Here is a 16,420-nt window from a genome sequence, read left to right on the forward strand (position 1 = left end):
GACCAATTACAAGTAATGAAATTGAAACTGTGATAAAAATCTTCCAACAAACAAAAGTCCAGGACCAGATGGCTTCACAGGTGAATTCTATAAAACATTTAGAGAAGAGCTAACACCCATCCTTCTCAAACTCCTCCAAAAAATTGCAGAGAAAGGAACACTCCCAAACTCATTCTATGAGCCCACCATCACCCTGATACCAAAACCAGAAAAAGATACTACCAAAAAAGAAAATTACAGACCAATATCACTGATGAATATAGATGCAAAAATCCTCAACAAAATACTAGCAAAGAGAATCCAACAACACATTAAAAGGATAAATATATATATATATATATATATATATATATATATATATACACACACACACACATATATATATACTGTTAGGATTACAGTGAGTCATTGTTTAGAAGCTGCCCAAAGAAGTCTTTAGAAACACTCCTTTTTGTAAACCAGGTTAGTTCATAAGAGATAACATGATTGAGTGAAAGCCAGATACAAATATATAGTTTCACAAAGCAGTGTTCTCACATTACCTACTTTTTTTAATAAAAACCAAAAATTTTAGCCAAAAGTTTGGAGGTATTCTAAGAAACCCTTATGATTGATATTATGAAAACACATTTTCCTTCTGAGCATAAATTTACTTTGCCATCCAGATATATCTTCTTGGAATTTCGATCAGTGAAATTTAGTATATTTAGTTCAATAATGAAATTTTCTTCATCTCACGTGTAATTTTGAATACCTACTGGGTTAGTCAGGCTTTACGCTTAATGCCTTATGCTCCTCTATATAGAAAATATAATTTGGGACTTTGAACAGGTAAAATTCCCCTTCTGGTATGTTTACTAAACTTCTACGGTTTTCACAGTTATAGAATCATTTGTCTTCACATTTTTTGACTTTAGAAAAAACATTTTTGTATATCTCATATTAAGAATTAAGTTTTCGGGTTTACCTGGTGGTGCAGTGGTTAAGAATCTGCCTGCCAGTGCAGGGGACATGGGTTCGAGCCTTGGTCCGGGAAGATCCCACATGCCGTGGAGCAACTAAGCCCGTACGCCACAACTACTGAGCCTGTGCTCTAGAGCCCGCGAGCCACAACTACTGACGCCGGCACACCTAGAGCCCATGCTCTGCAACAAGAGAAGCCACCACAATAAGAAGCCCGTGCACTGCAACGAAGAGTAGCCCCCACTTGCCGCAACTAGAGGAAGCCCGCATGCAGCTACAAAGACCCAACTCAGCCAAAAATTAATTAATTAATTAATTTTTAAAAAGGAATTAAGTTTTCTTGGAGTTATGTTTTCATAGTCATTAGTGGAAATGCAGTTTTTAGTAACCAAACTATTGCTTTCTCTTATAACCAAAGCCATGACTCATTTAGTCATGGAGTGCTCAGAGCTTGCTTAATAGAAGATTTTATCATGAAAACATATAAATCTCCATTGAAATACCATGGTAAGTTTTTTTTGTTCAAAACAATTTGTCCTTATAGAGCACCTGGAGAAAACAGTTCCTGATGGGGCCTAAATTTTGCAACTATATCAAAGACCAGGTATTAAAATTGCTATTATTGAGCTGATCACTGTGCAAAAATTTGCCAGGAATTTAACAAATAACAAGGAAACTACCTGATGAGAAAGAAGTGAGGTCAACTGAAGAACAGTCAGTACCACCACCACCACAATGGCTCAGAAAAATTGCTTTGATTGAAAAGAGAGGGTTTATGTGACTGTTAGGGAGATGTCTTACATTCATCATTCATATGTTCATTCATTCTGTTGTTTAGTGAGCACATATTTTATAATACATACTGTGCTTAGCACTTAGCGATAATGATTGCTCTAGTTCCTGTTCCTAGGGGACAGAATGTTTGAAATCCAGGAGTAACAATTAAATAAGAAATTGTCTTCTCTTGGTGGTTCTGTGTTAATATGGGAAAATTCTGCAAGGCATCTGGTCACCCCCTGATTCAGCTGGTGACTCTCAGAGAACTCATCAGAGAACTGAGAGTTATCTGTGTAATTAATTAAATTGGATTTGACCCAAACTGTTCAGAAGTCCTAGGGACTTTGGGAAAACCAAGAAGTTATTCAACTTCTAGGATTCAGAATGGATATATAGAAGAATTGTAGAAGCACGTGGAGGAAAAAAATGACAAGGAAAACATTTAGTGATTGACAGTTAAGTCAGTGAGACAGGCAGTAAATTGTACTAAGTTTAATGAAAAAGACTCTGAATTACTCTGTATTGAGACTTAAAGATAATTTCTAAGGGTAACAATAATGTACATCCTATATCCTATAGATTTCCATCCTTGTAAAGGATGAGCAAAACAAAGAGTTGATCTTTCTTTCTTTATGATAATTGAGACTGCCATCATCATTCTTCTAATGGCAGTTTTCCTAATCTTAGGAAAAGATTTTTTCCTAAGATTTTACCTAATCTTTCCTAATCTTCCTAGCAGGAAGTGGACAACTATTCTTTTTTTTTTTTAAACATCTTTATTGGAGTATAATTGCTTTACAGTGTTGTGTTAGTTTCTGCAGCACTATTTACAGTAGCCAGGACATGGAAGCAACCTAAGTGTCCATCGACAGATGAATGGGTAAAGAAGATGTGGCACATATATACAATGGACTATTACTCGGCCATAAAAAGTAATGAAATTGAGTTATTTGTAGTGAGGTGGATGGACCTATAGTCTGTCATACGGAGTGAAGTAAGTCAGAAAGAGAAAAATAAATACCGTATGCTAACACATATATATGGAATCTAAAAAGTTCTGAAGAATCTAGGGGCAGGACAGGAATAAAGACGCAGACCTACTGGAGAATGGACTTGAGGACCCGGGGAGGGGGAAGGGTAAGCTGGGACAAAGTGAGATAGTGGCATGTACATATATACACTACCAAACGTAAAATAGATAGCTAGCGGGAAACAGCCGCATAGCACAGGGAGATCAGCTCAGTGCTTTGTGACCACCTTGAGGGGTGCAAGGGAGGGAGATGCAAGAGGGAAGAGATATGGGGGTATGTGTATATGTATAGCTGATTCACGTTGTTATAAAGCAGAAACTAACACACCATTGTAAAGCAATTATACTCCAATGAAGATGTTAAAAAAAAAACCACAACACTTCACTCAGTTAAATTGCTTTACTATAAAAAAAGAAAAATATACTAAAGCAAAATATGTTTTTCCCCATCACATTAAGACAGAATAGCTTTCATTAATAAAAAGAAAGTCAAACAAACCAAAAAAAATTGAAATCCATATTTGATATCTAAACTAAAATACTTACAGACCCATGTAAAGAAATGACCTTTATTTTCTTTAGAACAAAGTTGTATGTGTATACACATTTGTGTATAAGTCTATTCTATAATACACATTTTAGAAAACCAGAAGAGGGGCATGGAGTTGGTAAGTTTAGTCCAAAATGCCTAGATGATTCTTTAAATCCAGGTTATATCTTTTATTTCTTTATAAATATTCTATGGTTCAGCAGCATCAAGAGAAAGAAAATTAAATGTAAGGAGGAGAGGGCATTGTATATTCAAGTTCTATAGAGCAGAATAGGGCCAACTTCTGGAAACTGTTGGAATAAGGACATAAGCAAGGTAAGGAGGCTCCTGGTAAAACAGTGCTGACCTTCAGACCCACCTGATTTCTAGGTAGGAACCTTGAGGGGAAGAGGAACACTTTGTTTGACTTAGTGTTTCCAGCCCTAGCTAAGTGCCTACCATACAGGATGGACAAAAAATGGATAGTGGATAAGTGATGGGACGGACATCAGCAGAGATCATAGGTGACATAGACAGCCTGGTTCAATGAAAAGAGCCTGTGATCTGAATGAAGCTAGGCAGGCCTGGCTTTGAATTCTAGCTCTGACACCCTCTTTCCTGTGTAACCTGACAACTGTTACTTTACCTACTGAGAGTATGGTTTCTCTGTTGTAAAATGGGGTTATTTACTACTGGGATTTCAGGGAGCTAATAACCAGTCTTTCACCCATGAGTTCTGAACGGGCTGTAAGAATGATGGCAATTGAAATGTCAGCTTAAAAGGCATCTGATAAAGGCAGCTGGAGATATGGTTTAACCCTGTGACCAAATGGTCTTGCTAATAGTCTTGTCCTAAATCAATGGAAATATGAGGAGTAAGAATACAACCCCCCTCAACACCTACCCCTCAGGGCTTTATGATTTCATTTAGGTAGGCCATCAGTAAGTCTTAGCTTTCACTCCTCTCTCCATCAGAGTTTGAATATTTTGTAAATCAGTTGCAATGAGTATAAAGCCTGGTATGGGGTTAGTGGGCACATAGGGAGGGAATCCAGGACAGAGAAATTGCCCTAGGTTTTTAACAAGTAAGAGACCCATGCACAGGTTTCTTGAATGTGCTAGACTAAGAGTAATGCTTATAATAACCAATACATTTAAAAAATATTTCCTAATTTAAAAATAAAACTAATAACTTTTTAGTAAGTTATCTTAACATTACAGATATTTTGATTTGGTTAAGACTCTTGAATCAAATGAATAATGTGAAAATTCATTCATAAATCTTAGATATCAGAAAGTGAAAAGAATTTGTGAGTTGTTGGATAACACTTCTATTTATATACATTAGCTTTTCCTGGATCACTTGACTGCCAGTATTTCATCTTAAGAGTGGCAATTAAGAATGGGAAAACATCCCCCATCCCACCCTTCCCCAGGTTTAGAATCCACTAAAACTTGTGGGATGAACATTTTACCCAAATATAGACCTTTTTGTGATTAAGTTAATTTACTCTCTTCAAACTGTGACATCCTGTTTATAAGAAAGAAGACTTATAAAAAGTCATCTTAAGCATGAACTAACTTCTAAAATCAACATTTTGGTGAACTTACGTGTTAAGTGAGTCACAACTATTTGGATGAGGATTTTCTGGTTTTGAAAGAGAAAGTACTTGGGAAAAAATGTCATTCTGGTTTCATTGAAATGGAAACATTTTAAAAATGGAATTTGCTAGTGAGCCTATCATATAACAAATTTCCACACACATTTCTTAAGTCACTTTGTGAATTTGTAGAGCTGCATCCCCCATGGGCCAAGTCTTAACCATCACAGTATGCATTTAGCCTTTGTAATCCTCCCCAGAAATTACATTTTAATAAATGCTGCACAAGGTAAAAATTTTTACAATATTTTGAGGGTAATGTTATTGACTTTATAAACTGAATCTTGAAAATTATTCTTTGTCCCAAAAGAAAGCTGAACTTGTATCTGTTCATATTATTTGCCTGATAAAAAAAGGTTCTCTTTTTACTCTGACCCTTTAGTAATTTGAAAATGTCATTGTGGGCAACTCACAGTCTAATTTATAATTAGAGAGTAATGTTACATTCAAAATTTTATATTTGATTTTTAATGTGTATTTGCTGTTTATTAGCTGTTCTTCTGAAGGTACAGGTTAAATTTTGTGAATTGAGTATGTCCGTCACCCCTGTTTAAGCAGCCCTAGTCTCTGTGCTGTTGATCCTAAAATCTTTATCTCCTGCTCTGCCCTATTAAGTGTTAGATTAGTATTTAAGGATCCTGCTGGCTATCTTGCCTGTTGGTACCTCAAGCACTTCAAATTTATTATGTCCCAGTTTGAATGACTTTTCCTTTTATTGTCACTGTTCCTTCCCCTGTGTTTCCTGTTCAGTTGCTGGTACCATCTCCCAATGAGGGTCTGTGGTCTCTGGTCATCCTATACCCCTTCCTTTCACTTATCACACCAACTATCTAGTTGTCAGTCCCTGACAATTCTGCCTCAAAAGTCTCTTCTTTCCATCCCAGTCTAACTCAGGCACAATCATTGCTTAGCTAGTTCAGAACAAAGTTTCTCATGGGGCTTCTCTGTCAATCCTCCTCTCTCGGCTACCAGATCTTTCTGTGCATATCGTCAAACACGAATCTGCCTATAAACTTTTACCTACTTCCCATTACTTTAGGAGCAAGTCTTTACAACCTGATACAACTTATTTTTTCTAGATTCCCCTCTTCTACCTGTCTGCTCCCTTGACCCCCTTCCAAATGTAGCTTTAGTCAATACTAACAGTCCTTTGAATATATCAAATATTTTCACACTGAACTTTTCTGTTTTGATCCTCATTATTTAAGATTCACCTTCTGTCTTCTCATTTTCACCCTTCCAGAAGTAAAAATCGTTTCTTCTGTGTCCTCTCATAGTACTTTTTATTCTTTTTCCCTATCACTTTCCCTATCACTTTTCCCTATACCCCATTGTGGTTAATTGTCTATGTGAGGCTTTCTCAGGCTAAATTATGAATTTCTCAAGAGAGAGACATGCTTTCTTCTATTGTGAAAAAAACTCACAACTGTTTCAGTGTTTGAAACTTAATTTAAGTGCCCTATTAATATGTGCTAAAGTTGGGATGTATTGAAATGTATTCAGATTCTCATAGGTGCAGTTACTATACCACATGAATGGAGAAGTAACATAGATTAAAGCAAAAGAACTCCTTTGCCAATTTTTTCTTGAGAGCTAGGGATTTAAATTTGTGACAAACATGGGAATTCCTCTGAAAAGTCAGCGAATAATGAATGGCAGTATCACCTGCAAGTTACTGTTTATTCAAAGTAGACCCACCAAGGCATTGTCTCTGGCATTTGTTATCAATCCATTGTATTGATATTTTAAAATAAGAACTACTTTCTGTCCGAGTTGACTTCGAATTGATTGGTTTGCATGTATTGATTGGTTAGCATGAATTGATAGGCAATAGGATAAAGATACAAAGTTAAATGCATACCAAAAAAAGTGTCATCTCTGTTTCCCATTTGTTGCAATAGAGGTGGAAAGAGAAACTAATACGCATGGAATAATTAAGTGCTACACTAGTTGAGATCAATTATAATAAACAAAAAAGAAACACGGGACAAGGAAAAATTGTTACTATCTGGAGAAGTAATGAAAGGTCTTATTAAGAACTTCCTAATACCTGAAACTAATAAAATATTGTAAATCAACTGTACTTCAATTTAAAAAATTGAAAAATAGATAAGGATTAATTGAGTGAAAACAAGGAATTCCATATGAACAAAATAACATGGATCAACTGACAAGACGATTTCTGTGTTTAGAAAGCCAAAATTTAGTTGATAATTTTAGCAGGAATCTATATTATTTACTTTTATGAATATGAAGTTATTTTGTCCTACTTTGTTTTTCTCTCACAGGTGGATCAGATATTGAATATCTAGACTTCTATAAGCCTGTCGTATGGTTTTGGATCCTTGTAGGGCTTGCTTACTTTGCTGCTGTCCTGAGCATGATTGGAGACTGGCTCCGAGTGATATCAAAAAAGACAAAAGAAGAGGTAAGAAACAAGAAGTGTGCAAAAACAATGTTATTTAGCTAATTCAGTAAGGTTATTTTTAAACTTTTTTTTAACATTTATTTTTTTAAATATTTAAACATTACTTAAAAATTTTAATGTTTATGTTTGGTGTAAATTTGCTGTATGAGGCTATCAGTCACATGAGGTATAATTTATTGATTTAACCAAAGCTTACTAAGTATCTCTACATGCCAGATGATATCTTGGTGCTGAGGGTAATTTGTAATGAAAAAAGATGCAATTAAAAACATTTTCTTTATTATTTTTTTTTCTTTTATTTCTTTATTTCCTCAAGAACACAGAGTAAATTTTATTCCATAAAGAGACAATAGGAAATATTTGTGTCAAGATACCAGTAGCATGAAAAAGTGAATGTATTATATAATATTGAATTTTTATCGTATTCACTTATTTCCCTTTTTCTTAGGGAAAAAGTGTGTGCAAGTGCACAAGTATACACACGCATGTATTCCCCAAAGCTAGTTTGCATTATGACCAATTTCCTTGTGTACTGACTTCGGCTGTTCAAAAAGATATCTTGTTATCTATTTTGTGCAACTGTATGTACAGAAATGACCATTAGAATTTTGACTCATGAAATTTTGGAAAGTTTGAAATTTAAATCTTGATTTTGAAATTTTTTATAGTTTAGAAATTAACTTTTGATTTTATATTGAAAGATCCAGAAGTACTTTTAGTTTGAGTGTGACAAAGTAGTGTTTTATTATGATTTCTGTGTTTCTTGCTTCTGGGTCTTAGCCAACTTTACTAATTTTTTCAGAGCACAGCAAATCTGTAAGACCTGCAACTATAGTACCCACTGTCTTCCTTTAATTATCCCTCCATTTCATTATCTGGCATTCATACACCAAGAGACATCAGTGTCAAAATCTTTGATTGATACAAGAAGCATGATTCTTTAAACATACACCCAAAAGAAATAGAATAAGATAGGAAATGATAAAATTAATTTCTCTCTACAGACAAGTATTTTCTTTGAAACACATCAAGCCATATAATTTCTTATTAATACCCAAGATGCCTATGGTAATTAGGAGTGTAAGTTATCCAACATTTCTCTTCATGAATACCCTATTTCTCAACACTAATTCGTATATTCAGTTTGTGTATATTAATCTATATCTTAGTTATGCCATAAAACCAAAAACATTATTATAAACAAATCAACAAGACAATATGCTTGACATTCTAGTTTAAATCATGTGAAGAGTGCTGCTTTGAACAGGACTTCAACTGATTTGCCCCAGTCTTAGTTATGCTCATTGTGTGTGTGTGTGTGTGTGTGTGTGTGTGTGAGAGAGAGAGAGAGAGAGAGACAGAGACAGAGACAGGGAGAGAATGAGGTAGGGAGGGAGAGAATTATGGTTATTTTAACTTCAGTGTACTTTTAAGCGTCTTGAGATGCTAAGGGGAACAAAGGAAATTGTAACTAGGAAATATTCTGGATAACATAGCTAAAAAGGGAACTTCTCAAACTTCCAGCTGTAAACTGGCATTGAAATGCATTTTAAAAACACACACAGGCCATTTTTTTTTAAGTAAAATAGAATTGAACAGAGCACATCGCTGTTAGATAGTTTAAAGAGTGTCGTTTTGTGGAAATATACGTATATTTCCACCCACATATATACAATAAATATATATTATATACATATGTGCATATATATATATACTAATATTATTATGGATCACAGTCCAAAAGTTGGAAAGTGACCAAGGCATATATAGAACAGGGGGAAATTTTATCTCTATGCCATTGATATATTTGATTAAAGTTTAAAAACTTGTATTGTTAAAAACCTGTGCTTTTTTGATAGGATTAGCTCGTACAAAGCACTAGCACATTTTTTCCAGAGTAGTGAGATAATATCTGTCTGCTTGGACTGCCATAACAAAATACCACACACTGTGTGACTTAAACAACAGGAATTTATTTTCTCACAATTCAGGAAGCTGGAAGTACCAGATTAAGGCGCTGGTTTCTGATGAGGTCTCTCTCTTTGGCTTGTAGGTGGTGCCTTCTTGCTGTGTCTTCACAGGGCCTTGTATCTGCACATATGCCTGGAGAGGGGGGCTGCTCTAGGCCCTTCCTCTTACAGGGACACCAGTCCTGTTGGATTAGGGCTTGACCCTTATGACCTCATTTAACCTTAATTATCTCCTTAAAGGCTCTATCTCCAAATAACGTCATAATGGGGATTAGGGCCTCAACATATGACTTGTTGGAGGAACCAATTCAGGCTATAGAAGAATCCTTTCAAAAATTTAAATTTCTACATTAACTGGCTTATTTAATATGAAAAACAAGTTTGTTTGCCTAGTTATGAGTGATCTTCCTGATTCTTAGCCAAATATGAGATGTATCATTGTGTTTTCAACACTGAAAACTAGAAAGCTATTCTTTTCCTAACATAAGTCTTTCGGCTTCTCCCTAGCCGTTTTTTTTTTTTTTTTTTAACATCTTTATCGGACTATAATTGCTTTAAAAAGGTGTGTTAGTTTCTGCTGTATAACAAAGTGAATCAGCTACATGTATACATATATCCCCATATACCCTTCCTCTTCCATCTCACTCCCACCCTCCCTATCCCACCCCTCTAGGTGGTCACAAAGCACCGAGCTGATCTCCCTGTGCTATGTGGCTGCTTCCCACTAGCTATCTATTTTATATTTGGTCGTGTATATAAGTCCATGCCACTATCTCACTTCTTCCTAGCTTACCCTTCCCCCTCCCCGTGTCCTCAGGTCCATTCTCTATGTCTGCATCTTTATTCCTGTCCTGCCCCTAGGTTCTACAGAACCATTTTTTTTTATACATTCCATATGTACGTGTTAGAATATGGCATTTATTTTTCTCTTTCTGACTTAACTTCACTCTGTATGACAGACTCTAGGTCCATTCACCTCATTACAAATAGCTCAATTTCATTTCTTTTATGGCTGAGTAATATTCCGTTGTATATACGTGCCACATTTTCTTTATCCATTCATCTGTCGATGGACACTTAGGTTGCTTCCATGTCCTGGCTATTGTAAATAGAGCTGCAATAAACATTGTGATGCATGGCTCTTTTTGAATTATGGTTTTCTCAGGGTATATGCACAGTAGTGGGATTGCTGGGTCATATGGTATTTCTATTTTTAGTTCTTTAAGGAAACTCCATACTGTTCTCCATAGTGGCTGTATCAGTTTACATTCGCACCAACAGTGCACGAGGGTTCCCTTTTCTCCACACCCTCTCCAGCATTTATTGTTTGTAGATTTTTTGATGATGGCCATTCTGACCGGTGTGAGATGATATCTCATTGTAGTTTTGATTTGCATTTCTCTAATGATTAGTGATGTTGAGCATCCTTTCATGTGTTTGTTAGCAATCTGTATATCTTCTTTGGAGAAATGTCTATTTAGGTCTTCTGCCCATTTTTGGATTGGGTTGTTTGTTTTTTTGATATTAAGCTGCATGAGCTGCTTATGAATTTTGGAGATTAATCCCTTGTCACTTGCGTCGTTTGCAAATATTTTCTCCCATTCTGAGGGTTGTCTTTTCGTCTTGCTTATGGTTTCCTTTCCTTTGCAAAAGCTTTGAAGTTTCATTAGGTCCCATTTGTTTATTTTTGTTTTTATTTCCATTTCTGTAGGAGGTGGGTCAAAAAGGATCTTGCTATGATTTATGTCATGGAGTGTTCTGCCTATGTTTTCCTCTAAGAGTTTTATAGTGTATGGCCTTACATTTAGGTCTTTAATCCATTTTGAGTTTATTTTTGTGTATGGCGTTAGGGAGTGTTCTAATTGCATTCTTTTACATGTAGCTGTCTACTTTTCCCAGCTCCACTTATTGAAGCGGTGGTCTTTTCTCCACTGTATATTCTTGCCTCCTTTGTCAAAGATAAGGTGACCATATGTGCAAGGGTTTATCTCTGGGCTTTCTGTCCTGTTCCATTGATCTATATTTCTGTTTTTGTGCCAGTACCATACTGTCCTGATTACTGTAGCTTTGTTGTAGAGTCTGAAATCAGGGAGCCTGATTCCTCCAGCTCCATTTTTTTTCTCGAGATTGCTTTGGTTATTCGGGGACTTTTGTGTTTCCATACAAACTGAAATATTTTGTTCTAGTTCTGTGAAAAATGCCATTGGTAGTTTGATAGGGATTGCACTGAATCTGTAGATTGCTTTGGGTGGTACAGTCATTTTCACAATGTCGATTTTTCCAATCCTAGAACATGGTATATCTCTCCATCTGTTTGTATCATCTTTAATTTATTTCATCAGTGTCTTATACTTTTCTGCATACAGGTCTTCTGTCTCCTTACGTGGGTTTATTCCTAGGTATTTTATTCTTTTAGTTGCAATGGTAAATGGGAGTGTTTCCTTATTTTCTCTTTCCGATTTTTCATCATTAGTGCTAGGAATGCAAGAGATTTCTGTGCATTAATTTTGTATCCTGCTACTTTACCAAATTCATTGATTAGCTCTAGTAGTTTTCTGGTAGCATCTTTAGGATTCTCCCTGTATAGAATCATGTTACCTGCAAACAGTGACAGTTTTACTTCTTCTTTTCCAATTTGTATTGCTTTTATTTTTTTTTCTTCTCTGATTGCTGTTGCTAAAACTTCCAAAACTATGTTGAATAATAGTGGTGAGAGTGGACACCCTTGTCTTGTTCCTGATCCTAGAGGAAGTGGTTTCAGTTTTTCACCATTGAGAACAATGTTGGCTGTGGGTTTGTCATATATGACCTTTATTATGTTGAGGTAAGTTCCCTCTTTGCCTACTTTCTGGAGGGTTTTTATCATAAATCGGTGTTGAATTTTGTCAAAAGCTTTTTCTGCATCTATTGAGATGATCATAAGGTTTTTCTCCTTCATTTGTTACTATTATCACATTGTTTGATTTGCATATATTTATGAATCCTTGCATTCCTGGAATAAACCACAGTTGATCATGGTGTATGATCCTTTTACTGTGCTGTTGGATTCTGTTTGCTAGTATTTTGTTGAGGATTTTTGCATCTATGTTCATCAGTGATATTGGCCTGTTTTTTTCTTTCTTTGTGACATCTTTGTCTGGTTTTGGTGTCAGGGTGATGGTGGCCTCATAGAATGAATTTGGGAGTGTTCCTCCCTCTGCTGTATTTTGCAAGAGTTTGAGAAGGACAGGTGTTAGCTCTTCTCTAAATGTTTGATAGAATTTGCCTGTGAAACCATCTGGTCCTGGGCTTCTGTTTGTTGGAAGATTTTTAATCACAGTCTCAATTTCAGTGCTTGTGATTGGTCTGTTTATATTTTCTGTTTCTTCCTGGTTCAGTCTTGGAAGGTTGTGCTTTTCTAAGAATTTGTCCATTTCTTCCAGGTTGTCCATTTTATTGGCATATAGTTGCTTGTAGTAATCTCTTATGATCCTTTGTATTTCTGCAGTGTCAGTTGTTACTTCTTTTTCATTTCTAATTCTATTGATTTGAGTCGTCTCCCTTTTTTTCTTAATGAGTCTGGCTAATGGTTTATCAATTTTGTTAATCTTCTCAAAAAACCAGCTTTTAGTTTTATTAACCTTTGCTATTGTTTCCTGGATTTCTTTTTCATTTATTTCTGATCTGATCTTTATGATTTCTTACCTTCTGCTAACTTTGCAGGTTTTTTATTCTTCTTTCTCTAATTGCTTTAGGTATATGGTTAGGTGGTTTTTTTGAGTTGTTTCTTGAGGTAGGATTGTATTGCTGTAGACTTCCCTCTTAGAACTGCTTTTGTTGCATCCCATAGGTTTTGGGTTGTCGTGTTTTTATTGTCATTTGTTTCTAGGTATTTTTTGATTTCCTCTTTGATTTCTTCAGTGGTCTCTTGTTTATTAAGTAGTATATTGTTTAGCCTCCATGTGTTTGTATTTTTTACAGATTTTTCCTGTAATTGATATCTAGTCTCATAGCGTTGTGGTCGGAAAAGATACTTGATATGATTTAAATTTCCTTTAATTTACCAGGGCTTGATTTGTGACCCAAGATATGATCTATCCTAGAGAATTTTCCCTGAGCACTTGAGAAGAAAGTGTATTCTTTTGTTTTTGGATGGAATGCCCTATAAATATCAATTAAGTCCATCTTGTTTAATGTATCATGTAAAGCTTGTGTTTCCTTATTTATTTTCATTTTGAATGAACTGTCCATTGGTGAAAGTGGGGTGTTAAAATCCCCTACTATGATTGTGTTACTGTTGATTTCCACTTTTAGGGCTGTTAGCATTTGCCTTATGTATTGAGGTGCCCCTATGTTGTGTGCATATTTACAATTGTTATATCTTCTTGGATTGATCCCTTGATCATTATGTAGTGTCCTTCTTTGTCTCTTGTAACAGTCTTTGTTTTAAAGTCTATTTTGTCTCGTATGAGAATTGCTACTCCAGACTTCTTTTGATTTCCATTTGCATGGAATATCTTTTTCCATCCCCTCACTTCCAGTCTGTATGTGTCCCTAGGTCTGAATTGGGTCTCTTGTAGACAGCATATATGCGTGTCTTGTTTTCATATCCATTCATCCGGTCTTTGTCTTTTGGCTGGAGCGTTTAATCCATTTCCTTTTAAGGTAATTATCGATATGTATGTTCCTGTTACCATTTTCTTAATTGTTTTGAGTTTGTTCTTGTAGGTGTTTTCCTTCTCTTGTGTTTCCTGCCTAGAGAGGTTCCTTTAGCATTTGTTGTAAAGCTTGTTTGGTGGTGCTGAATTCTCTTAGCTTTTGCTTGTCTGATAGGTTTTAATCTCTTCGTTGAATCTGAATGAGATCCTTGCTGGGTAGAGTAATCTTGGTTGTAGGTTTTTCCCTTTCATCACTTTAAATATATCTTGCCACTCCCTTTTGGCTTGCAGAGTTTCTGCTGAAAGATCAGCTGTTAACCTTGTGGGGATTCCCTTGTATGTTATTTGTTGTTTTTCCCTTGCCTCTTTTAATATTTTTTCTTTGTATTTAATTTTTGATAGCTTGATTAATATGTGTCTTGGCATGTTTCTCCTTGGATTTATCCTGTGTGGGTCTCTCTGTGCTTCCTGGACTTGACTGACCTTTTCCTTTCCCATATTAGAGAAGTTTTCAACTATAATCTCTTCAAGTACTTTCTCAGTCCCTTTCTTTTTCTCTTCTTCTTCTGGGACCCCGTATAATTCGAATGTTGGTGCCTTTAATGTTGTCCAAGAGGTCTCTAAGGCTGTCCTCAATTCTTTTCATTTTTTTTTCTTTATTCTGCTCTGCCATAGTTATTTCCACTATTTTATCTTCCAGGTCACTTATCTGTTCTTCTTCCTCAGTTATTCTGCTATTGATTCCTTCTAGAGAATTCTAAATTTCATTGATTGTGTTGTTCATCATTGTTTGTTTGCTCTTTAGTTATTCTAGGTCCTTGTTAAATGTGTCTTGTATTTTTTCCATTCTATTTCCAAGATTTTGGATCATCTTTACTCTCATTACTCTGAATTCTTTTTCAGGTAGACTGCCTATTTCCTCTTCATTTGTTTGATCTGATGGGTTTTTACCTTGCTTCTTCATCTGCTGTGTGTTTCTCTATCTTCTCATTTTGCGTAACTTACTGTGTTTGGGGTCTCCTTTTTGCAGGATGCAGGTTTGTAGTTCCCATTGTTTTTGCTTTCTGCCCCCAGTTGGTTTAGTGGGTTGTGTAGGCTTCCTGGTGGAAGGGACTAGTGCCTGTGTTCTGGTGGATGAGGCTGGATCTTGTCTTTCTGGTGGGCAGGACTGCATCCAGTGGTGTGTGTTGGCATGTCTGTGACCTTACTATGATTTTAGGCAGCCTCTCTGCTAATGGATGGGTTGTGTTCCTGTCTTGCTAGTTGTTTGGCATAGGGTGTCCAGCACTGTGGCTTGCTGGTCGTTGAGTGGAGCTGGGTCTTAGCGTTGAGATGGAGATGTCTGGGAGAATTTTTGCCATTTGATATTACTCGGAGCTGGGAGGTCTGTGGTGGACCAGTGTCCTGAACTCGGCTCTCCCACCTCCAACGCATAGGCCTCATACCCAGCTGGAACACCAAGACCCTGTCAGCCACATGGCTTTCTCTTGTGTGTCGTAGTCCAGAGGAAGATGCTGTGACAGTAGATGTCATTATGGTGTTCCAGTTCCTCTCTGCTGAGTCAAGGGCAGTGAGAAGGAGGAAAATCCATAGCATCCATGGTGTCGCTGGCAAAGCCCCCAGGGTCCCCGGGAAAAATACGATGGAATCTAGGTGATAAGGTCTACCTTTTGTGCTTAGTCTAGTTTCACTTGTCTGTAGAAGCCGCGTGCAGAAGTCTTGCACCTAACTTGTTGGATTAGCGTTCCCAGCATAGAAACGCCAGGCTGGACACTTCGGCGGCTGTGTCCTCCCTAGCCTTTTGTGTGACATGTACTTTCTGGTGACTGCATCTGGGGAAAACTCATGTGAGTAAAGGCCCTGAGCAGGTTTATGGGAACCCTCTGGAGCTGCAGCTGCTCCGGACAGTTGAGCCAGTTACAATGGAACTGTCACTTTGAGCAGATGTGTATTTTCTAATTTATAATGCAGTTTAGGGAAATGACAAAATTGGGTCACAAATTCAACAGAGAACGTGAAGAAAGAAAGGGAAAGACAATTTATAATTTATCTATAGATTAATAGGGCCAAAATTTTTTTAAATGAAATTCTACTAACATTTTTACAGCAGTGGGGAAAAAATTTATTCGGTAATTTTAGTCTAGAAATAATTTACTAAAGGACATAATTAAATAAAAACCAACTAAATACATTCTAGTTGTCATCTTTACACACATGAACCATGGTGGGTGACTGTTCACAATATATTCCTTACCTTTTGTACCTAAACCATTCCAGATACTCCAACTTTTAAAAACTACCTGAATGTTCAGAAGCAACAAGAATATTTCTAGTTCTCAATTCCATAAAAATGCTAAACTTTTTTTATAACTTGAAATTCTCACTATTAAAAGTGTAACTAGTACAAAATATAAAAAATACGAAA

The 16,420-nt window shown here is 36.2% G+C and overlaps 1 protein-coding gene across 4 annotated transcripts in view; it reads left to right on the top strand.

Annotated features, from left to right (window-relative positions):
* The window catches only part of KCNK2 (potassium two pore domain channel subfamily K member 2), a 229,902-nt gene that overhangs the window by 158,234 nt on the left and 55,248 nt on the right, over positions 1–16,420 (top strand). For all 4 annotated transcript variants that reach the window (XM_027082986.1, XM_027082987.1, XM_027082984.1 and 1 more), the window contains exon 6: positions 7,249–7,388. In XM_027082986.1, coding sequence (XP_026938787.1) covers positions 7,249–7,388 — 140 coding nt within the window. The remainder of the gene's footprint in view (positions 1–7,248; positions 7,389–16,420) is intronic.

Source organism: Aethalodelphis obliquidens, unplaced genomic scaffold (genome assembly GCF_003676395.1).
Source record: "Aethalodelphis obliquidens isolate GAN/ISIS:26980383/991018 unplaced genomic scaffold, ASM367639v1 scaffold48, whole genome shotgun sequence".
In the NCBI taxonomy this organism is placed as follows: domain Eukaryota; kingdom Metazoa; phylum Chordata; class Mammalia; order Artiodactyla; family Delphinidae; genus Aethalodelphis; species Aethalodelphis obliquidens.